Source organism: Castor canadensis, chromosome 10, assembly GCF_047511655.1.
Source record: "Castor canadensis chromosome 10, mCasCan1.hap1v2, whole genome shotgun sequence".
Classification (NCBI taxonomy): Eukaryota; Metazoa; Chordata; class Mammalia; order Rodentia; family Castoridae; genus Castor; species Castor canadensis.
The window spans coordinates 84,222,303-84,247,467 of record NC_133395.1 but is presented as its reverse complement, the minus strand read 5'-3'; the positions used below and the strand labels follow the sequence as shown (position 1 = coordinate 84,247,467).

General features: G+C 41.8%; 1 protein-coding gene and 1 long non-coding RNA gene across 6 annotated transcripts in view; one reads left to right on the top strand and one right to left on the bottom strand.

The window, feature by feature from the left end:
* The window catches only part of Mipep (mitochondrial intermediate peptidase), a 125,998-nt gene that overhangs the window by 77,779 nt on the left and 23,054 nt on the right, over window positions 1-25,165 (top strand). For 4 of the 5 annotated variants that reach the window (XM_074043742.1, XM_074043741.1, XM_074043743.1 and 1 more), the window contains 2 exons: window positions 18,280-18,401; window positions 21,257-21,330. In XM_074043742.1, coding sequence (XP_073899843.1) covers window positions 18,280-18,401; window positions 21,257-21,330 — 196 coding nt within the window. Of the gene's footprint in view, window positions 1-18,279; window positions 18,402-21,256; window positions 21,331-25,165 lie in introns of those variants that run through there. The other variant, XR_012436291.1, reaches the window with a different exon arrangement.
* LOC141411500 (uncharacterized) lies at window positions 7,890-19,125 on the bottom strand. Its single transcript, XR_012436294.1, has 3 exons — window positions 18,956-19,125; window positions 15,991-16,138; window positions 7,890-13,933 (listed from the first exon to the last, which is right to left on the bottom strand). It is a non-coding gene; the product is annotated as an uncharacterized lncRNA (long non-coding RNA).

The following is a 25,165-nucleotide window of genomic DNA, read 5'->3' as shown; positions in this document are numbered from 1 at the left end:
CAGGTCAAGTCTGGATCTTTGTAGATTTGGAAGTTACCATCCAGAGAAAGTGGAGGGGCTGTGGGAACAGGATAAGTGCTGGGTGAGACCAGAGTACCCAGAATGACTTAACCACAGGTGGGCAGGAGCAACTGCCAGGGCAGCCTGGCCTCACCAGTGTGGCTGGTTAGTCCTGTCACCACAACCTCTGCTTAAGGATCAGCAGAAACCTACATTTTAAACATTTTCTGTTTCTATTACTACAATCACAACAGTATTATCTTCTGCTTTCTGTTATCTTAGGGCTACTCTGGCTATCTGGTAACTTGAAACATTGTTTATAGAACATTGGTTTTTGAATGTGTGCACTAATAAATTGCACTCTTGCCATACAACTTCTGTGTAATTTGAGGCCTTCTCATGTTGAAATTGGAGCTGATTCCTAAACTGACATTGCTAAGGCCGCGACCCTATGTGCAAGAGAAAGCAACCACTCATTTACCAGTGGAGTGCAGCCAGTGGAAAAGCCAGTCGTTTAGTTAGTATGTGATCCCAGATCAAAGGTGGGGTAGAGAGAGGGTGTCCGTATGATGGAAGAGTGCAGAGAGAGGCTGAGAGTACTGAGTGCAGCTGTGTTTTTTGATAGTCTGGAAAAAACAACAGCATACACCATGAGAAAATAGCATTGTTATATACACGATGTATATTACCAGAGCTTGTTTGTTTAATTTTGAAACAGGCTCTCACTTTGTAGCTGAGACTGACATTGAGCTGACAATCCTCCTGCCTCAGCCTTCTGAGTGCTGGGACTACAGGCATGGGACTACGCCTGGCTACAAGTTTTTTTTTTTTTTTCTTGTTCACTTGATGGTCAGTTCTGAAGAGCTTCTTTGTTTAAAAAAAAATAGATAGATATAGATATATGAATACACATATATAAATATGTGCATATATTTTGAGAGAAATACATGAAGATAGCTGACATTTGTACATTCAAGCATATTAAAATTATTTTTTCTTTTCAATTCTAAATATACAAAGCTTTTCACAGGCAATTTCACAAATTTATTTATTTGTTTAATGGTACTGATGATCCCAACTCAGGGCCTCACGAGTGCTCAGCAAGTACTCTACCACTGAGCTACATCCCCAGCTCCCTGATTTCACAATTTTGCTCAATTCTTAATATGAAATAGCATCACTGCTTACTGACCTTATGTAGCACCAAGTATTAATGATTTTATTCTAAAACTTTAGTTTTAGAATTATTGATGAAGCATGAAGATAAGGAATACTTATTTGTTAAATGATTTCTACCTTCTAGATTAAAATGAATTTTTCCCAGTTTTTGTTTTTTGTTTGTTTGGGTTTTTTTTTGCTCGTTTGCTTGTTTTTTGAGTGAGGCTAGTAAGAGAAACTCCAATCACACAGGGTCTTTCTGTAGATATCTGTAGTCTACTTTTGACCTTTGCTGTTCTTACCTCATACTGTTGGCTCAAAGAGCATGAGGTCTCCTTGTTTAATGTGTAGAAAAATATATCATCCATTACACAATGGACAAAAGCCCTGGAAGAATTCACCTTCAATTATTTGGTAAAAATGTGTATTTGTCCTGTAATTTTTTTCCCTGGGAAAGTTCTGCTTCCTCCTCTTGTGCCACAGCTCTCCTGAGAATGGAAAATCTCTTCCATAAGGGACATGCTGCCTGGGCTCAGCTACCTTACAGTATTTGATGTTGCTAAGCAAATGTTAGATTAAAGAGAACAATATTTATTTTTGTTTTTCTTATCTTGAGTACAAAGACCATCTGGTGCATATCTAGAAACACCTGAGTGGTTAATGGCATGCTAAATTCCTTTCCTCTCTGGCTGCATAAACAATTGAGAAGATATTTACTTTCTCTGTCATGCTAGATTTATTTATGACTTTGTAACTAAAACACAGAAGTGTTATAAATTGAAACTTTAATCTCATGATTGACTCATTTTCTAAAAATGTATATGGGTTTCAGTTTGTGGGACAGCTGCAACTCTTGATTTCAGTTGATTTAAAACATGAGGAAATTGCATGACTGCCTGGGTTGTTTTTACAATATGGTCTCGTGAGCCAAGTCACCAATATTCATTTCTGTCTTGGTTTTCTTGAGTAGTGTTGCACTTTTGGGGGGCCTACAGTTGACATGGGCTGGATAAAACAAGTAAAAATCCAGATTGTGAAAAGCTCTCTCTTCTCCTGGCGAGCCTTTGTGTTTTAGATGATGTGCGTACATTTTAGGTTCAGGCTGTTTGCACTCCAGAAGCCTTTTCTCTGGTGAGATGCTGAGGGAGATGATTTTCTCATTCACAGGAATGTTAGTGGGACACAGGACCTACTGTTACTCATGGGGTAACGAGTGGCCAAAGGGGCTCTGTATAACGCCTGTGTCATCAGCCAGGGCCTCCCGGAGCAGCACTAGCACTCTCAGGAGGGTTCCAGTTGAGTGCATTAATTCTGACTCCTGCTTGCACCTTGAATGAGTGATATATGCACATGATTGAGAATTCACAAGGTGGGAGGGTTCACAGCATTAAAGCCTACAGTCCTTTGCCTGCAAGCAGCCTGGGTTGCTGTTTGCTGGCACTGATTTAAAGGTGCAAAGGCATGGAGTCTGCAGCTCTCAGTCCCTCTCTTGCTGCACTTCCTGCCTTTCTCCAAATTGGACAGTCAGTCTTCCCCTAGTGAGCAAGTCTTTGAATAGATTTGGTTATGATGCCTCTCCCCTTGTAGCCCTACTGTGGCTCTCACTGCTTTTAAACTAAAGGCCAAAGCCCCTGCCCATCCCGTTCCTGCATGGTCTGTTCAGGAGGCTTCTTCCAGCTATACACACCAATGCTGTCCCCTCTGCTTGGAGAGTTCTCTCCTTTCCTGCTCACATTGCCTCTGTTTGAAATGTCATGTCTCCAGACCTGACCAGGCCTTTTCTGTCATACCATCTCATAGCACTTTTCCAGAGGAAGTGAGAGTCACAGAAGAACAAGACCCCTTTCTGATTTGTTCATTGTCTTTCCAGAGCCCTGCACACTTACTTGTCATTGTAGGTGGTGCCCAATAAATATTGATGGAAGGGTTTTTTTTTTACCTTTTTAGTGAGGCATGACTTAAAATAAACTGCACAGATCCTAATATACACCCTGAGAATTTTAGAGCTGTGTGGCTACCTTCCAGATCAAGAGACACGTTTCCAGTATCCCAGAGGCTGTGCACCCCTCCCTGTCGATGCACTTTCTTCAAATGGTACAACTGGTTTCTTTCCTGTTTGAACTTGAAGTATGCGGTACCATTCAGTACATGTCTGTCTTCTGTGGGATCGGGCCATTTCTGACACACTTCAATAATCTGTTCTTTTTCAGTGCTTTACAACACTCCATTTCTGGTGTACCACATTTCATTTCTTCTAGTATTGTTGGACATTTGAAATACTGCGAGTTTGGGGTTATTATGAATGAAGTTCCTACGAGTATTCTTATGTATGTCTTTTGGTAGATGGAAGCATCCATTTCTATTAAAAGAAACGTTGTACACTTTTGGTTAATCTAGTGCAGCTCGACAAGACAGTTTTCAAAGTAGTTACTGTGAATCACCTTCCTGGGGGTCCACTGCTTGCCAGTTCCCAGTCCTTTCAGTTTCAGTCACTCTAGGGAATGGAGCACTCTCCATATGGCTTTAATTTGCGTTTCTTTCATGACTAATGACACGGGCCGTCATCAGACGTTTATAGGCCTCTCTTTATGTGAGAATATTGTTTGTAATCTACATGAGATGGGGGGGCCATTGAAGGGTTTTGGGTGGCACGTGAGGTGTAAGAGAAAAAGGACTTGAGAGTTGCTACACGGGTTTTGAACTGGACAACTTAGGATAGCATTGCCATTCAGATGGAGAAGACTGGGACATACAGGTCCCTGCAGAGATCAGGAGGTCAGCTTGGGAAATAGTAAGTTTGAGGAAGAAAGAGATGGCTGGTAGGGTTGGGGCTGAATATGTGAGAGCAGAGATCACAGGGGTGGGTTGGGCAGGCTGGTGTTACCATATCAGACTACATAAAAGCCAAAGAACTGGCTGCCAACAGTCCCAGCAGTGTCACTGATGGGACTAAATGAGGAGCCTAAGGTCTACCCACAGGGAGTGGGCTGGAAAATGAGGAGGAACCAACAAAGGAGGAGGAGGAGTAGTGAGGTCAGAGGAAGGTCAAAGGAAGCTGTGAGAGAAGGTGTGGCCTGGAAACTCCACAGCAGGGGTTTCATGGAAATAGTTGTCTGTTGTACCACTGATACCTTCAGGTCAAGAGAGCTGTACAGGACAGTTAGCCAGTGGGTTTGGCAGGAGGGAGCCATGACCAACCTGGATAGGAGCAGTCTCAGTGTAGTGTTTGGAACCCAGGCCAAGTGGGCTGAGAAAATGGAGGCAGTAGAGGCAGCCTTGGTGTTTTCCTGCAAGAGGATCAAAGCTGGAGGGGTACGGGATAAAGGTATTTTAGTTTTGTTGTTTAATTGATTGGTTTCATTTTATTTTCTTTTTCGAGTGTTAGGGACCAGACCCAGGTCCTTGTGCATGCTAGGCAAGCACTTTACCAATGAGCTACACCCCCAGCCTCTCATTTTCATTTTTATTGAGAGGAATAACAACATGTACAAGCTGATGGGAAAGGTCTGTTAGGATCTGCTGGTGATGCAGGAGAGAGGGGGGAAAAACACTGAAGTAGGTGAGAAGACCATCACCAGCTGATCACCCCTGGAATATGGGAGCAGAGATGTAGGCAGTGGGTAGACGGAGTGGTGGAAGTCCATACTCTGTGAGAGGGCAGGTAGGGTGGTAGTGAAGGTGCTGGAGGAGCAGGGAGAGATACCCAGTAGTGAGGTGTGACTGTAGACAGCAGAAGGGTCTGCTGGAGGGCTGTGAGACTGTGGGGATATTGGGTGCTTTTCCTAGCAACGTTGAGGTGTTGCTTTAACCTGGGCTGTGACTTTGTGAGTAGCAGAGTGATGCAAGAGGGCATGACCTTGAGAGTGGGTGGACATCAAAGGTCACAGGTCCCCTCCTGTGAAAAGGACATGCACCCAGGGAGCCGAGGTCCCAGGGCATTTAAGGACCCAAGGCACTTGAGATAAGGTACTGAAGACTCAGCTGGAAAGATAGGAGTTGATGTTCCAGAAGAGGAGTGTTGAGGTGGCTCTCTGGAAGGTTTTCCTTACAGGGATGGCAAAGTCTAGATTGTCACCATGGTAACAAGAAAGGCTGGGTTAGGGCCAAGGATAGCACCACAAAGGAGAGCAGGTTAATGAACTCAGAGGTCAGAGTATATTAGTTTCCCATTGAACTGAGGTTTGAACTCAGGGCCTCACACTTGCTAGGCAGACGCTGTACCACTTGAGCCACTTCACCAGATGGTTTCAGATGTTCTAGATCTATATCTCTCAAAACTTTTACAAATAATATTTTTCCTGCCAGTATTTATACATTTCCATTTGTCTTTGACTGGTTCATTAGCTTGAACTTTCAAGAGAAGGATAAGTAATAATGGAGGTGTTATTGTCCTTGTTGTGTCCATATTTTTAATGGAATGCTTCTGGTTTGACCTGTGATTGAAAGAGGGCTAGTATGTGTATTTGTGAAAAAAAGAGAAGGTCAGGTAAAGAGTGGCATGTTCAAATTCTAGAGGCAAGACTGAGAAAATTCTGTGTGAAAACAGATTGAACAAAGTAGAGTCCCAGCCTGCACAGAGGTGGCTCTGCTGAGTTGGGGGAGCTAAATTAGATACACAGGGTAACTCAGGAGTAATGTAGAGGAGGAGCCTTAGAACCTCATGATCTAGGAGATCCTGTGCACCTGAGTTACATGGTAAGATGGAGGGGCCAACCTATAGACCTATGGTACCTCAAAAGTAGTGAGCCCAGTGCCTGGCCCATGGTAAGCAGTACACAGATGTTGAGTATAGTTATTGGTAGCATGATAAATGATGTAGACTTGAGAGAGGAATTTAAATGATAAAAATGATGTGTGGGAAAAGAATTTCATCAGTTATTGTAGAATGGGTCAGAGCAGGGAAAGCATACTTCCGCCAGTGGGTTTTGAGGGTGGTCCTGCTTCACAAAGACACCCACTTGCCAGACCACCAGAGGTCCTCATAATAATGCACAGCTAGTTGCCTTGTGGCAGATGGCCTTCCAGGACCATTTCTGACTGTTAACCCATTGGAGTGGCTTATCCTGGTGTCTCTGGCAACGTGTATGTTTAATAATTATAAAAGAAAGCACCCAGCTAGTTGCACTCTTTAACAATATTGTCTTCAATCCCTGACTTAGCAGTGATGCAATCATTCTTTCTTATGTGTGTGTTTTTCTGTGTCTCAGGGAAGCTTTGAAATACTTGCTGATTTATGAAGAGTGAAAAGTGAACCAAACTTTCTCAGAACATTTTTTAAAAACTCAGACACTTAAAAGCCAAAATCAAACAGTATTTGAAATGATTTGTATGATTGCAGCAATAACTTTTTTCCACTTAAGCTAAAGTCCAGTCTAAACAACCCTTTCACACTGCTAAATCCTTTAAATGGAAGCAGTGGTTGTCTGTAAATCATGTAATAACTTACATTTATTCTATAACCAGTCCTTCTAACTCGCTTTCCCTCGGAAAGGCTTTTTATCCTCTACAAACTTTAAGCAGTCCTGTATCAAATTAAAATTAAGGTGAATAAAGAAGCACACTAAAAGACTAGAATCCTGTGGTGCCACAGCCCAGGTTTCAAGACACAGCAGTGAATCGAGTGGGGGGTTGCCAAATGCTGGGGTGCTCACTGCTTGGAAACAAGTGCTTCGCTGCAAGCTGCTTTGTGTCCCTGGGGAGGACTAATGCAGTCACTTGATGCCATCCTCTCAAAGTAGCCTCTCCTAGCCTTGTGCTAGGAATCGAAGCTCTTTAGAAACCACAACTGGAATAGCTGTTTCCTAATCACTTATTTGAAATAGCTGATGTCCCTAAGTTGCAAGAGTAGTTCCCATGCTCTTTCTGCCAAACCACAGAGCATTGCCAAATCCAGGCAACTAAACTTGGTGATTTGGGTTACTTTTATTTTCTGAATTTGGCCATTATAATTACTTCTCCCCACACCACCCCTCTTTTTCTTTTGGTGGGACTGGCATTTGAACTCAGGATTCTTGCAAAGCAGGCGTTCTACTGCTTGAGTCACACCTCCAGTCCGTTTTGTTCTGGTTCTTTTGGAAATGGGATCTTGTGAACTATTTGCCCAGGTTAGCCTCAAACCATGATTCTCTCAATCTCAGCCTCTAAAGGAGGCTAATCCTCAGCTAGAATTAGGTGTGAGTCACTGGCACCCAGCTGTGGTTACTTCTGAAGCATACTTTTGCTTTCTAGGATGGTACATCTCAGAATGGTCAGCTAATAACTGATTTTTCCATGTAATCTCTGACCTGCACATTCTTTGGCTCTGCTTAGATGATAGCCAGGTTTCATGTATAGTGTAAAGACAGGAAGTACAGAAGCGGGATCAGTAGAGACTCGTTCACCACTGAGAGTCTGTGTCATATCACAATGTTAGAAAAACACAGGTATTTTAAGTACTGCTCGTGCAGGGTTGCAGAGGCCTTTCCATGTCCAGTAGCTTTAAGCATTTTGACCAAACCCACAGTAAGAAACACACTTTACATTATGATCTATTTTATAAATATGTGTGTCTGTGTTTAAATGTGTATGTGCATGCATGTGAGTAAAAAGCTGAAACCAGAGCAAGTGACCCAGCTGTGGACAGGGTCCTTGCTGCTTTCTCCTGTTTCTGTGTTTCTTTAGTGCTGGCTGGTCTCAACCTCCCGTGTTTATTTTTACTCATAGATAATGACCTTCAGTTTGAAGACTCTGTGTTAACCTATCTTGCCCTATGATTTTGCTTCTCAGCTGGGTCAGTCATAAAATGCTTTTCCTATAGGGAATTTTAGAATTAAATAATTTGGAGCAATAAAACCATAAGTTCTCTTTACTCCCAGCACTCCTGTTTCACCTGATGTGTGGCAGACTTCTTTCTGGGCAGGTGAGTATAAATGTATATAAGATAGTGTGGAAATGATCTGAGAGAACTATCTAGAACAGGGAGAACTCTGTTAGGGAAGTGTTTAATTTTACCTCATGGAGTCAGACATTCATCTGGGTGGAGTCATCCAGATTTTTATACTCATTTGAACCATGGTTGGGAGGAGGGAATAAGGAACAACTGAGGTATGATGAAGGTGATTAGAGAATTTGTTAGTCTGGGGTTTCCTGCCAGTAGGGAGCTTGGTATGGTAAGTGGGGCTGTACCATGGAGGCCGAAAATAAGACCAGGATCAAATAGTGGAGAGTCTGTTATCTGCTGAGGGGCTCATTCCCAGCCCTAGAGGGAATGCGGAGCCCATGGAGGTTTGAGACTGGTAAGGAGGAGACTACTGATATGGCAGGTGTAACCATGGACAAAAACATTATGGCTTTAGTGTGGAGGGGGTCTGGAGACGACAAGACAGAGGCAGGAAGAAAAGGATCTACTCAAATGATAGGATAAAACAAATATGAAATATAGGGAGTTTTCCATATACTTAAAAACAGCATTTTTATTACAAAAGTGGTCTACTACATCATTTTGATAATATCTTATTCTTGTCTTATTTACAGATTTTTTTAAATTACATTTTATGCAACATTTTAGTTGTTTGATTCATGAGGGCTGATGTAAAGAACCAGACCTGTCGGCTCTGAGAGCAGAAGTTCCTCCATGCTGTTTCTGTTCTCACACTTTAGTTTTCTGTTCTATGCTGGGAGTCTGCCATGATTCTACCCTCCTAGTCTTCCCACTACTTTGGTTTGGTTTTGACAATTATATTTTTATTTCAGTAGCTTGTTGTTCTTTTCTCTTCTTTCTTTTTTTATGGTACTGGGATTTGAACTCAGGGCCTACACCTTTATTTATTTATTTATTTATTTTATTCATATGTGCATACAATGTTTGGGTTATTTCTCCCTCCTTTCCCCTGCTCCCTCCTTCTCCCCTCCAACCCCCTCGCTACCAGGCAAAAACTATCTTGCCCTTATCTCTAATTTTGTTGAAGTGAGAGTATAAGCAATAATAGGAAGGACCAAGGGTTTTTGCTAGTTGAGATAAGGATAGCTATACAGGGAGTTTACTCGTGTTGCTTTCCTGTACATGTGTGTTACCTTCTAAATTAATTCTTCTCAAACTAACCTTTTCTCTAGTTCCTGGTCCCCTTCTCCTATTGGCCTCTGTCACTTTAAAGTCTCTGCATTAGTTCCTTTGCATTGAGGACATCAAATGCTATCTTGTTTTTTTGGGGTTTCTTGCCTATCCTTATACCTCCCTTGTGTGCTCTCGCCTCATCATGTGATCAAAGTCTAATCCCCTTGTTGTGTTTAGGGCCTACACCTTGAGCCACTCCACCAGCCCCTTTTTTGTGATGGGTTTTTTCAAGATAGGGTCTCACAAACTATTTCCCCAGGCTGGCTTGGAACCTCGATCCTCCTGATCTCTGCCTCCTAAGTAGCTAAGATTATAGGTGTGAGCCACACCCCGCTCTTTTCTTACTTTTCTGTAGCATTTTGTCCTGCTTAATGAATGGGAGTTTTTTGGTTACTACACACACACAACCACACACACTGCCTTAAAGGTCTGACAGTTAGGCAGGAGATGAGCCATTTGGGCACTGCTGGTAGGCATGTATGAAAGGGGACCATAGGAGAAGATTTGAGCTAAAATTATCAGCACTGGAGGACTGATATACAGTAATGAGCTAGGATTCCAGTTAGGGCTAATCTCTACCATATGAAGAGCACCTGAACCTATAGCTGACATCATGAAGGTGGCAAAAGACTAGGACAATGTTGTCTGCTATCGCAACAACTAGAAAAAAGAGAAAAGAACAACTAGAGGTTACTAGGCAAGAGAAAGAAACGCCATTCATATTAGAAACGAAGACACAGCCAGACACCAGTGGTTCATGTCTGTAATCCTAACTACTCAGGAGGCAGAGATCAGTTAGATTGCAGTTCAAAGCCAGACTGGGCAAATTGTTCTGGAGACCCTATCTCGAAAATACCCATTAGAAAAAGTTGGACTGATGGATGTCTCAAGGTGTGGGCCCTGAGTTCAAGCCCCAGTATTGCAAAAAAAAAAAGAAGAAAAAGAAAAAGAAACAAAGACAAATTATCTCTGTTGCAGATGGTATGGTCTTGTATGTAGAAAATCCAAAGGACTCCACAAAAATAGTATTAGAGCTAATAAAAAGGTTTAGTAAGGCTGTAAGATACAAGATAAATTTTTTAAAAATCAGTTATTTTTTCTCTTCTCTACCAGTAGACAATTCAAAAATTAAATTAAGAAAGCAGTTCTATTTTGACTAGCATCATAAAGAACAAAATACTTATGAATAAATGTAAGAAAAGAAGTCAAAATTTGAACACTATAAATATCTTTGAAAGAAATTAAATAAGACCTACATGAGTGTGGAAAGATGACTCGTGCTCATGGATTAGAAGACTTAGGTATGTTACACAGAAGTACCTGCTAAATTGGCTACAATTAATTCAGCACACTCTCCCATGAAGATCTCGGCTTTCTTATTTATTATTTTTATTTTATATTTTTATATATATATGGTTTTTTTTTTGCGGGAATTGACAGTTTTATCATAAAATTTCACATAGAAATCTAAAAAACCCTGAATAACCAAAACAATTTTGGAAAAGAGCCAAGTTGGAGGGCTCACCCTTCCCACTTTCAGCACTTCCAACATAGTTACAGTGATCACACCTGGGTAGTTACATAGGTCACTGGAACACAACCAAAATACCAGCAGTGGGCCTGTTTATTTATAGTCAATTGACCATTGTCAACAGGGAGAGAATTGTCCTTTAAAGAACCATCTGGTCCACTAGAGATCCCAAACTAAAAATTCTTAGAGGGAGATATGGATCTAAGTTAGTATTCCTCACCTTGGATTAGGCAGCAGTTTCTTTTGTTTTTTCCTTTTCTTTTTTTAGTTTTGACTGAGTGCCAGTGTATATGAGGTTTGTTTTTGGTGTGATTAAAATGGTTTTGAGCCAGACAGTGGTGGTAGCTGTGTGATCTTGTGAATATGCTAAGAATGACTGTATTGAACTTTGAAAGAATGAAGTATGTAGTATATGACTTTTATCTCAATTAAAAGTCAGTGTCGACATAATGTCTTAGAGCAAGAAAAAGCTGTGGGGCAGGGGATCATACTTGATGGCCTTGGTTCATTCCCATGAAGAAGGAGACAGGATTTCTGTAGAAGGTGAAATCAGCTACCTCCAAGGGAGTTCTGGTTAGTGTTCTGTGGGATAAGACTTTACTTACTAACCTGTAGATCTAGAAGGAAATGTAAGGCTGCCAGGTCATTTCAGCCTTAAGCCATCTCTTACCTGCTGACCCTTTCTAACATTATACCTTGAACCTTCAAACTTAGGAGATGTTAAAAGAAAGCCCAATAGATAACAAAAGGTTAACATTGTAGCTTATTGCTAGTTCATAGTATTTTTATATGAGTAGTTATAATAATACCCTAGTCTTTCTGTATTTATGTGTGTTAATTCTTTTTATCTTACACTTAAAAAAAAAAAGTTCAGTCACATGTACTGCTTGGCATTGCCCAAGTGGTTTCAGCCACAACTGTATCTGTTTCTTTCTTTCTTTCTTAGGAAAAAATGGTTAAAACCATTCCATGGGGAATTTTGGAAATTCTTCAGATGAGATAGTCAGGGAGGATTGATGACATGTTGATAGAAAGCAGGTGACCTGAGTAATTTCAGTGGATCAGTTGTGGTTTTGTTTATGTCAGCTGTGCAGTACTGAAATACAGGTGGTGACACGACCTGCAGATGTCAGACAACCATACCCCTGACTGCAGCTGAGAGTGAACAGTTAGGAAACTTCTGGAAGGCCTCCACCGGACTGTGGGGTGGGGAGGCAGCTGTTATCATCTTTATTACCTTGGCTTGGTATTCCAGAAGCACAGTCCATGGAAGATGCAGGTCCTCCCTGCCCGTGTCTAAAGAGCACTTGTCTCAGATGAGCTGGAGGGTTAGAAGTAAGTGTGGGGAGCAGCAATTATCCAGCCAAGGAAGTGTGAATGGCATTTAACATTTTCAGGTGAAGGTTGAAAGGAAAGAGGCGAGTAAATATGCAGTCACCAGGTTCCAAATTCCAGGTGCAGTCACGTGGCTGTTAAAGAAGAACCTGCTTGAGTACTGCATTCTTCCTGCACATGTAAACCTCGGGCTGATCATGGGAGCTCATGAAATCCCACTATCTACAAAGGACAAACACCCTTTCCCAGTTTTCCTTTCATAAATATATTTGTGGGGAGAGGTTGCTGGGACTTGAGCCCAGGGCCTTGTGCTTGCTAGGCAGGCAAGCTTCCTATCACTTTTTGCTTTTAGTTATTCTTTTGAATTGCAGGTGCCTTGCTCAAACTTATTAGTAGGAGTGGGTGTGGGAAGAGGGAGGAAGGAAGGACATATTTAGCAGTCTCTGCTAGTAGCCTTGGATAAATTACTGTTTTCTAGTTTGCTTGTAAAAATATAAGCTTTTAATTATTTTTATTTTTAATAAACATTTTAATATTTATCAACAAACTAAAAATATATCAAAGTAACTCCATCTTTAAAAGGTTTTCATTATAACATAAAATATATCTTTAATAAATACAGGTATCCCTTCCATATTTTCAGGGGGTTATTTCCCATACTATTTATGAGTCCCGTGCTTATTCAAAATAATAATGATAGTAACTTTCTGTTTCTGTGTAATGAATTACCACAGCAGAGTGACATAAGCCAACGTGCATCTTAGTTTTCTTGGGTGGTACTGCACAACTTAGCTGCTTCCTGTGCTTGGGGACCCACTGGCTATTAGCCAGGCTGTGATCTTGTCAGGGGTCTTGACTGCTTCACTCAGGTTGCTGACAGATGTCATTTCCTTTGGCTTGTAGGACCAAGGGGAGGCTTCTTGCTGGCTGACTATACATGGCCCTCGGGCCCTAGAGGAGCCCCGTACCAATTACCCCACCTCTGACAGTGGGTTTCCTCCAGCTACCAAGGAAGGTTCTAGAGTGAGTCTGTTAGTAAGAGAGACATTAGTGTAGCATGATAACAGATTGATGCCCAGTGCCATTGCCATTTCCTCTTGTCTGGAAGGCGGGGACAGTTTCTGTCTGCACTTAAAAGAGGGAATTTCACAAAGGCCTGACCAGGAGGACAGGTTATGGGGCCACCTGAGAGAGGAGCTGTATAATAATTGTTCAATTAAATGTCACTTCATACTCTGCACTGAGAATTACGGTGTGTTTGGTGCTATTGTTTCATGGGTTTTGATAGTTTTTATCAATTAGAAATACCAGTGTAGGGCTGGTGGAGTGGCTCAAGTGGTAGAGACCTGCCTAGCAAGCATGAGGCCCTGAATTGAAACCCCAGTACCACCCCACTCCCCCCAAAAAAAGAAATCCTAGTCTACATTAGTTCCTGAAACATACAAACATTGAGAGAGAGAGAGAGAGTGAGTTACAAGCATGGCGGAGGGTGCGAATGGGGGCTGCCTCCTACTCTCCATTGGAATCAAAGAGTTAAGGCACTCTGTATGTCAGCCATTTGGGGGTATCATAAGAAATACTTCACACACCAGCAGTGTTGTACATAGAGAACATGAAGAAGCAGAACGGTCTGCCTACAAATACTGGCTTGCTTCTTCCTGTCTTCTGCCCGTTAGTTCTTCTGGTTACAACAGGCCTCCATGTGCTTGTACAGAGCTGCTAGCTCATTGCTGATGTAAGGTCTTTAATCTTGAAGGAGACTGAATCACACTCCAAGGAGCACTGCTCAGATCTGTACACAATCCACACCTGGGAAACTGGTGGCAAAATTAGTCTCAGAATGTCATGTATCTATCAGATAATGAGGTGAAAGAACAATTTTTAAAATGCTATCAATAGCCCAGCTCCAAATTGTTTTTAGCTCCATCGTATCCTTTTTTTGTAAGTATAAAGTAGGAGAGGTTATTGAGATATAAAAGAATAAAGTGGGAGAGTAGAGCCCCAGAGTTAGGGGGTAAGGAGTCTCAAGAGAGGATGCCCTATGACATCCTCTTTTCTGTGATAGGAATATGATTTCAGGACTCGCATCTCAGTCAGAAATTCAGACTTTCATAGCAGCGAGCATGAATCCCATAGCATTCAGCCCGCCAGCCAGCTGGCTGGCTGAGCACAAATTCCTGTTATGCTACAACAGGTATGTGCCCGAGTCTAGACCTGGACACAGCAAGTGGCCCATGACTTGAAATTTTAGTTCAGAGTGGCACACACCACAGAAGCAACAGGTACCATTTCTGTTCTTGTTCAGTTTGTAATGCTCCAGTGGTGCGATTGTTTTAAAATATATTTTAAGTAAATGCACCCACACACATGCACATAGGATATATATATGTATGGGAAATTAAATGATGTGCCCTCTTTTTACTAGTATGACTAAAGAGAAATGATTTGCTCCATCATCAGTACTAAGCATGAGGCTAGTGAGTGATTACTCTGCGCAAAGTTTCCTCTCCAGGTTTGAAAGGGAAGCTGGGGAGCAGTGTCAGTGATCTGCTGCTTTCCCAGCTGCCTGTTTTGTTTTTCAGGTGGGATTGCTAAGATTATCCAACCCAAGACAAGTTTAAATAACTGTTCCTCGGGATGGTGTGTGTGAGGAGTCCAGTGTCTACCCTGTAGCGATTACGTAGGGTACACTGCAAAGGTGTTTGTGCATTCTTTGTTTCTTAAAACAAGACCTGCTCATTAAACATTAAAGAATGGGTGGGAACTTTTGCCTATCTGACAGATATTTTTTAGGAGGAAGAAAACTTCCATCTTAAAAGGAAGATAATGTATAATTCCAGAGCTTAATGTGAAATGCTTTTATTTTTCCAGATAAGTGGATGAAATGGAAACAAAACTTAATATTAGGTTGAATTAGCAGGAATTCAGCAATTGTGTTCAAACAACAGTGAAATTGTAGGTTTTAGTCAGCCATAAACTTAGAAACCTCTGATGAAGGGTATCAGGCAGCTATAATTTCTTGAGGTAAGGGAAGGGTGTAGTACTGAACTGAAACCTATAATTAACGAGCAGGACAAGCGAGAGCACCTGTGTCTAGATAGAGAGGTTCTGGTTCAGGTAATGCTACCGCACAGATCCTGATGTCTTTTCCTGCAGTTCTGAAAGGTCTTGTTTTTAATTACTCTATTCATGTGGCCGCTTACTTTTGAGTTGATACATCTAAGGAACCTAGACATTTCTTAGCTCAAAGTGGGTTCACTGGACTGGAGATACGGGTCAAGTGGTAGAGCACCTGCTTTGCAAATGCAAAGCCCTGAGGTTCAAACCCCAGTCCAACCAAAAAAAAAAAAAAAAGTAGATTCACTATTGAAGTAGGCCTTCTTTCAATATAAAACTGTATTCAGGTCAAATCCAAACACAATTAAATTCTGCTTTACTCTGCAAAAAAAAAAAAAAAGTTCTGGCAGATGACCAAGAAGACAGTTTCACCAAAAATGAAGCCTGTTGACCACACACTACTAGTACTGAGGCCTCTACTCTGAGAGAAATACATCACCCATGGCGGTGGAGCCAGTATCACAGCAGTCTGTATTGTTACCAAAGATAGCATCACTTCCAAGTCACTGTGCATGACAACAAACACAAGTGTCCACGTGTTCTCAGTAGAACATAAGGACCTGCAAGACCCCCCCTTTAAAATAGGAGTATACAGAACTGTGTACATGTTGTAAATGAATTCCAAAGACCCCCATCCTTTGCCTAAAAATGTAGTGAATCAAAGTTTGCTATTTGAAATTTGGCCATTTCCCAAGCCAGTTACTTTCTTCTAAATACCACTGCATCCAAACAAGGCAAAAAGTCTATGTCTGCCTACCTGCTGCAAGGGCCCTTGTTGGCAGGAGGCAGGAGGCTGCATTTCTGGTGCTCAGCTCCTCTCAGCAAGGGCACGGCCTCCCGTGAGCTTCTGTGATCCTTACCCCATGTTTATTGTTCATGTTTTCCTGGTTCTGTGGAGACTATACCTGTGCAGAGAGTGAATAGTGGCTTGTTAGATTGGATGCAGGCCTGGTTATGATGACAGAGACTTAACACGATGCCCACACAGGTGCATGCACCTGCCCAAAACCACAGCTGTACAGATGCACTCAGTTTGGATGGCAGCCCAGATTTCAGACTCCCACTGCCAACAGACTGTGTCCCCATCACTGGGTGCTCAGGCCCACATGGCATACCCCCAGGGAGACCACGGGACGTGACTCTTCTGGTGCCCACCTTACTTCTAATTGTATGTTTTCAAAGAGTAGACGTGAGGATTATTGTCTGTCTCAACCACAGCGGCTCCATGCTTCTGCATTCCTCTCTGTGACAAGTCCAGGCAGGAATTGTCTTAGAGCCCTTGATACAATCACAGTGTAATTAGCACATGACCTTGTCTTTGAAGTCAGCATGTGGTGGGTATGGGGCTCAGAGTGTCCTGAGGCTTGCCACCCCCTTTGATGAAGGGACGTGCTTATCGTATGTCTTTGTTTCTTGATATATTAACTAGAATATGCTTATCAGTTTATAAAAAAACCTATACTTTATTTTCTAGGGAGTTATATTTGTTAGGGAATGATTATCATTCAAAAAAGCTTCCTTCTTTAATAAGGATAAAGCTTATGTGAGGAGAAAGTGGTTGACTGCATGTCTGACTTATTTCAGAGAAGTAGAAACTAAAAGCATTCATAACCCAGCTTCCATTGGCCAGGGTTACACAGCACAGGCTGCCTGTGGCAAGCTTTGGTGTCTATACCTGCGTGGCTTCCTCCTGCTGATCTGACAAAATGTGGACCAGAGATCTGCTCTGGTTGAGAGAAGGAGTGGTATTCATAGGAAAGGACATTTTCAGTGGACAAGGATTCTCCTGTGAAGAACCACATTGCCTTTTGTATAACTCCTTCCTTGTGCTCATGAAGAACGGTGCTCTTCTGGAATTCCAAGCGTCCATGCTGGCCGGAACAGATGTGACAGATGGGCCACTTCTTCCTTCCATGTTGTGGTTAGAAAGTAAGCTGGGTGAGCTTACAGAAGACGGGGACCTGGGCATGTCTTCACTCTTCTGCACAGAGGCCACAGTGGCTACTGGTTATCTTTGTTCTTAGCATTTGTCTTTTCTTTAAAAAAACCAAAAGTATTCCCAGCTTCTCTCTTCATATAGTATTAGTTTTTCAACTCTTTCCCATTTTCCTTCTACTCTGTACCTTTTGGCTTTTACAATAAAAAAAATCTAGAAACCTTTTAGCTTTAGAAAAAACAGCCCATATGAAAATAGGACATGTAGCAAATAGTCACAACAGAGTAAACCTTTTTTTTCTTCTTTTTTGGTTGAGACGGGTTTGAACTCAGGGTTTGTGCTTGGAAAGCAAGCACTCTGTTGCCTTAGCCACCCCTCCAGACTTAGAGTAAATTTTTTTGAACTAAGTAAATGGTTAAGTAAACTCATGGCATTGTCTTTTTTCTCGCTCGTCATATGAATTGAAATGTATTAGATTGGTAAAAATAATTAAACTCATTCAGCTAAGAAGATTAACCTTGTATGTAGAGTGTGTATATGTATTCTATATATGTGCATACATACCACATATGTCTGAAGATTTTATTTACATGACACATACAATACATTTTTGTTTGTGTGAGTCTACTTGGGTTGCCGTAACAAAACACACTGTGCTGGATGGTTTAGCAGCAGAAGTGTGTGCCGCAGCTCTGGAAGCTGAATATTCGGGGTGAAGGTGTCGGCAGGGTTGTTGCTCTAAGGCCTCTCACTTGTGCAGTTGGCACCTTCTTTGTGCCTTCATGGCTTTTCCTCTGGTTTCTCAGCTTCCTTTTTGTGAAGACATCAGCCTCATTTCACCTTTGTTACCTCAAAGGGCCTACTTCCAAATACAGCCAGATTCTGAGGTACTGGCTTAGGGATTCAATGTCAGAATCTGAGGGAGAAATAGTTGAGCCCGTACTGGTGTACAACATGTGAAAATCTTTGAATCATGAATGGCGTGACTCTGTGGGTGCAATGTAAATTCAAACATTTGCGGGTTTCCTTACAAGCCTCCATTGTGTTCTCACGCATGACATCCCCAGATACAGAGAATGAATCATTTCTCCGCTATTTCTATTCTGGCAGGCCTGGCAGCTGCGGTTCAGCCACCTCGTGGGCTATGGTGCCAAATACTACTCGTACCTGATGTCCAGGGCCGTAGCATCCATGGTTTGGAAGGAATGTTTCCTACAGGATCCTTTTAACAGGTATTAAGGGTGGGGAGTTCATAGACTAGCCGACCCCACCCCCCACCCCGGCGAGAAGTGGGGTCTTTGTGATCAGTGTCTTCCAGTTCCTTCCCTCTAGCAAGCCCCTCCTGCCTCAAGACCACTGCCTTAAACTGCCACCTTACTCCGTAGCACTGTGGTCTGCAGCGGGGACTGCCTGAGGCCGGGGATCTTGTGCTGACTTCCTGACTCCTTGTAGGACTCCCTGTGACAATAGGAACCCCGAGCAAGCTAGGATTTGGCCTCATGATTCCTTAGAAGGCACTTCCTTTGAAAGCAGACCAGTAATTATGATCTCGTGTCATAGTTGTTTAAAGCACTTAATCTTCACCACCCAGTGAACACAGTACCTCTCAACAGTTCTGGGACACAGCTGTTATCTTCACTGCTTTACCTGCCTCTTGGTGTCTAGAGTGCCCTGGAGTTTACATATATTGCTCACAGTAGCGTGGTAGGAGGCTCAGAGAAGGCAGTGGTTTCTTCTGGATCCACAGTTAACAGACTGGACTGGGGTGATCCTGTGGGTGTCCTACCTCAGCTCCTGGTCCTTGCTGGCCTCCTCCACACCCTCAGCCTCTCCTGCACTGCAGTTGAGCAGATTTGCGTTTCCTCAGCAGTTAAGTTCCAAGATCTTTGGAACTTGAATCTGAAGTCATAGACCTTTTTAATGTTTTACAGCTTGGTGCCCACATATTATTTTGTCTTCTGCCCTTTGCAGACTGCAGACACTTGGTCTGCTTTTCAGATTTTATTATTTGCAAAGGATCTGCAGCCAAACTGGACTATAAGAAATCAATTTCAGGGATTGCAACACTTTACTAGAGAGTTCTATAAAATGGGCAAAATATCATCTTGTTTGAAGGAGCTGTACTTTATCAGAAAACCACATACTATTGAAAACATGTATTTCCAAATATATCCTGGTTATATGTGCATTCCTGCCTAGATATGCAGTTGCCATACATTTACTGATATATAAAAGTAAGTTAGTAAAAGTGCTTACTAGGCTAGGAAATTCTTAATTCTGTCAAAGAGGCCTTTTCTTTTTTTTTTTTTTTTTTTTTTTTGAGACAGGATTTTGCTGTGTAGCCCCTTGAACTCACTTCCTGTCTGCCTTAGCCTCTCAAGCACTAGGGTTACTTGTAACCACCATGCCCAGCTGAAGTGTCCTTTTTGATCTCACTTCTGACCAAGAGCCTCTCCTGGGGAGGAGGCTCGAGGAGGGCTTTCATTTAGGGAAAGGAGAGCCATCTCCCAGGCCAAGGGTGAGACAGGGCTTTTCCTTAGTGCTTACAAAAGACCCAACCACAGTTGCTTTTCAGGGCCAACATGTTTCCAATGCTGTGATGCTGTGAAAGAGTCCAGTTAGAGACTACGTTCACAAAATTACCTTATTGTAAGGATGCTCCAGAGCCAGTGAAATGGAAAGAATACTAAAATTTATTTAACTTAGGGCCAGGAGTGTAGTGTCATAGTGAAGTGATTGCCTCAAGCACAAGGTCCCCCACGTCCTCCCCCAAAATTATTTTAACTCATCTCATCAGAGTGTATTGTCAGTTTCATTAAAAGAGATACATCTTCCATAAAATTTAAAAAATAGCTTATTTTTAGGTACCATTAATGTGGGGGAATTCTGCCTATAAAATTCTCTAAAACCTGCCTTCACATGTCAGTATAGACACTGTTCTTCATAGGAGTCAGGGTCACATGAATGCAACCACTGACAACAGATGTGAGAAGACAGGAAAAAGCAGTGCTCCCTTCTCGCCCTTGCTGGCAGCACACGCCAGAGCAGGCTTTTGTCCCCTGAGCTGCTTGGCCTCTGCTGTCTGTCCCCCTCTGCTCTCAGTGCCTTGTCCCGCACTCGTACTTTACAGTGTTTTTCTTCTCTCTCTGTTCTGTGCCATCTTGAGTTTTTTTCTGAAAATGATTTCAAACCTCCCTTTAAAATAGTCCTAAAAATTACATGGCCTGGACAAACATTGGTAAAGTTGATTACATCAAAGATCTAGCTATCTTGAAGCTATTGAATATTTTGGTCTCTCTAGGCTTTTACATAAATAGCGAAATTTGAAATGCTAAAAACCATGTTTACTTTTAGAACCCATTTTCCTTAGTAGAGACTAGTGATGCATTAGCTTCTGGAAATAAACTTGTATAGGTTCTTAATCGAATTATCCAAACTGGAAGCATTTAAATACTTTTGGATTTACTTTTAAAAATAAAGTACTTATTCAGTACATTTAGTTTTATAAGCCGAAGCCAAATCTTTGAAGGGCTTTATCAGAGGCACAAAGTCTAGAATGTGTATATTCACAATAGTGTACATTTTGTGCCTTAAATTACTTTGGAAAGTATTTTAGATAGCCTGGACAGTCCCCTCTGTCTTCATAAGAATTTTATATGTATTTATGAAGATGATTCTGTATTGTAGTAAATCTTTTTGCGCATGAACTAATATTGTATCTCTTCATATTCATTCTGCGTGATCTGTATATAGTACATCAAGTTTAGAGATGTGACCTTAAATTTAACTTTTAAAAAAAAAATACTGGGAGGTCAATAAACTTTAAACTGCTTACCAAAATAAGTAAATAAAAATAAAAATTAGACAGAATAAGATAGCATCTTTTACTTAATGCATAAGATATGAACAGAATAAGCCCTTCTACAAAGAGAGGCTGCTTGCTAACAAAACAGCCAGAAATGCAGTTGGCCTTTTATGACAAACATAAAATAATCCGCTTGTTGCCTGGTGGCAGGTTTTCTGAGGGTGGCATGAGCGTGAGGCTTGTGAGATGCTCAAGGCGCTTAATGAGTGTCCTCTTCCCCAGGGCAGCCGGGGAGCGCTACCGCAGGGAGATGCTGGCACACGGAGGCGGCAAGGAGCCCATGCTCATGGTGCAAGGTAAAGCAAAGGCACTGCCTTTCCTGACCTGGTGCTCACTTATGGGCTCCTTTCTCAATGTTTTTTCAGGTTATGTATGTCAGTGTCTACTTACAAAATAGTACCAGCAATACACTAATAGAAAATTGTTAATTTGCCATAAATTCCCAGAAAATTTGCATTTAGATTTTACATCTTAAAAAAAATTTTTTTTGCTGTGTTGTTTTGTTTTTAGCCTAAAGAATTCATTTATTTCTTATTCTTTTATTTTTTTCTGAGAAATTTTAAGGTATCTGGGTAGATTATTTTTTACTTATTGAAAAATTAAAGCCTAATTAAATAATCTTTTGTGTCACAATGCTTGTTTTCCTGTGATTTTAGAGCAATTTTATGTAAGTATTTTTATGGAAAATCTAATTGTGAATAGAATTGATCATCACAGAGAACATTCATAGAAAGTACCCACAAATACGTCTGTGAAAATGGGAATATTATTGAATGCTCTTTTGTTTTAAGTCTTCTATTGAATGCTCTTCATACATTGGCAATCATAACGTAGCCAAATCCTCTCACAAATAACTTTAGAAATAACTCCCGGGATTGGGGAAATGTTTCCATTGTAGTGATTACGAGAGTCCTGGTGGTAACTGGTCTGACTCAGGCATCTCCTTGTCTGTGGCTATTGACTCTAAAGCCTGTAGCCATTTCTAGCATTAGGCAAGATCCTTACGTTCAACTCTTCATGTGTTCTTCAGACACCTAATGAGCTCTATTTACGTCCTGGGTGAGGTGGGGCAGTGAGAGATGCGTACACAGCTTTCTGCTCTTATAGAACGTGTATATACTCCATCGGCTTTCCTGGTTGGATGAGTGGTGCGTTCCTCTAGGCTCCATCTACTCCACACCACAGCAGGTTTTTAAAGTAAATCAGCCATTCCAGTGATGCCACACTTCCACAGAGCCATTGGTGGAATGTGCCCAGAATTGTGTTTTTCTGATGAAGAGCCGTGAGATGCTGCCTCTGCATCCTCATTGATTCATGTTGGCCCTTCTTGAACTTTGCTATATCCACAACTGTTTTGTTGTTGTTGGTTTTTTTTTTTTTTTTTTTTTAATGTGCTGGGTGGAGGTACATTGTGGCATTTACAAAAATTATTACAATATATCGTACTTGAATTCACCCCCTCCACCATTCTCTTTCATCCCTCCTCTCCCCATTCCTGGAATAGATATCTTTTTTCCATTTACATACATGTGTACTTTGTTGTTATTGCTGCTTTCTTGAGATGGGTCCTTGCTGTGCAACCCAGGCCATCCTCCAATTCCTGGATTCAAGTGACTCCTGCCCTAGCTTCCTGAGTACATGGGACTACAAGCACACACCACCACACCTAGGTAGAAGTACTTTAAATGAGTCTCACATAATGTTTACTTTTAATCTCCTTAGTAACCTGTTGAGGCAGGAATTTTCATTATCCTCATATTATAGTTGATAAAACAGGCCAGGTCCTGTCCTGTGTTAGGAGACAGTCAATGGAAGGGTCAGAATTTGAACCTGAGACTTCCAGCAGCAGTGACCAAGTTTTTCAGCAGCTTATAAAACAGGACACCTAGCTAATGATCTGCTATGGACCCAGGCAAGAGTTAAATGAATTGGCTCATCATGGTAAGCAGGTGATTACTTAAGTTGTATACTTTTGGCTGGTGGTGTGCATTTGTGGTGTGCAGCCACTGTGGGCTGAGGATGGCAGTGACACAGCACACTGCTCTGTTCTGGAGAGGGTTTCTGTTAGGTGTGGTCCCCAGGAGCCATGTACCTTATCCTTTCTGAGACCAGACTCTAAATGCTGTCTGCATGTAAATATTAATCTCCATCTAGTTCATCATACAAAACAGATAAGTCCTTCTTCTCTTGGTCTTTCCTTTGGCTGGTGTAATTTTCTGCTCTGCTTCTAAAGCAGACAGTGGTGCAACCTCTGTGCTGCAAATTCTGTTCCTTATCTAAAATGTTTCTGTTAAGAAACAAAATTTTTCTCCCTCAAATTCATGCACTCTTGAGAGAAAAACAAGTCCACAGTTGAGACCAGAGGTGCTAACAGGTTCCAGTTCTGATTAACACAACAGTGGAATAATCCATACTGTTCCATCAGATCTCATTAATTCGCATGACTTGTTGCCTGTCAGTTATGACCTGCAAAGAGGTCATGCCTCTTGTCACTGTGTAGAGTTGGATTTATAAGACAGAATCTGTAGTGGCTTCTCATTTTCTTGAATGCTACCAGCCTGCACCCAAAAATTATGGATGGTGGGGCATACCCTTAACTTTGGGGTATCCCTAGGTGTGACTGGTAAAATTGCTGAGATTTGTGATATAAAAGCATATTCAGTCTAGTTGGTATTCCTAATCTATGCAAATGTGACTTTTTATAGGTGCTTTATATATTTAACTGCTTACTAGATAAATACAAAGATTTATGTAGCAGAAGACAAATAACTTGTCTTCAACTTGTTATTCTTGTCCTTCAACTTGTGTACCTCCCTGACCAAATCACAGCTTTATTTACTTCCCTAATGAAGTCTTGGGTTTCAGATGTACCCCAAGCAGTTTCATAGGATCCAGGTGTCCACACATGGTACTTATAGTCCTCTGAAGATAGACCTTCAGAGGAGTCAGAAACAGCTTTTAGTCTTTGAATAATAAATACTGCACTAAAAAAACTAGGTACACTCTTAGATTATTATCTTTTCCAGGGCCTGGCTCTGCTTATTCTCTGAGTCCCTCCACTATTTTTAGCCCCTGTCAGTGGAGGAGCCTGAGTGGTCAGAACCCATCTAAAGGGGGTCCTAGAGAACCCACAATTCCTGCCTTTCTTTTCTCCCTCTTGTTTGCTCCACAGTCATCAGTGCTAGGCAACCCTGTCTCTTTGCTCTTCAGCCCCCCCCCCCCCCCCCCCCCCCCCCGTCCCCCAGTGTAAGGTGCTGATTCAGCATTTCTTTCCCTAACTCTACCAAGGGGGCCTCATAGGAAACAGTAGACTTTTCTTAAAGAAAAATATTTTTTTCCTAAATACCATTTGAAGAGACAGAAAAGCAGGGTGGAAGAGGAGTGACTTGCAGTCCTAGCACTGCCCCTGAGTTTCCTGGGGTAGTCACTTAGTCTCCCTAGGGAAGAGAGGATGCAACTTAACTTCAGAATACTTCTTTCTAACCTGCTTCTCCTTTTCCAATCCATGAAGGGGTGTACATGTGTTCACAGGCACACGGCAATAAAAAGACATAGCATTGTAGACAGCATGGTTTTCAGTTTCCCAGCACACTCACGGCTCATCTTATGATATGCATCATAAACACAGTATTAGCTGCTTGTCCCGCACTGAACACAATATAGCAACGCTGACTGAAACCAGCATTCTAGTTGCTGAGTTTCTGGGTGAGGTTTGGCCCTATGTATTCAGTTGTCACTGTGAAGGATTTCAGTGGCTCCATTCCTACCCCACAGTGGTTTTTGGCTTATGCACAGTATCACATTTCTATGTAATAAGAGAACTTAAAGCTTTTGCTTCAAATAAACCATGATGATATGGCATTTTCATTCACTTTGCCATTTTATAAAATAGATACTGGAATGTTTTTTCAATTTGTGCTATGGTGAGCGTGACCCAAAGCTCAGTTTCCGTTACAATCATTCTAGCAAATGCATAGTTTTCTAGAACGAGAAGTATGTGCTGAGACTTGAATGCAGCCAGGAATCCTCCCTGTGTCCACAGGAAGCAGAGCCACTTCTCCCTGCAGTGCAAGAAGTGCATGGTTCACAGCCACAAGGGATGGAAGCAACACAATCCAGCAGTTGGTGCGA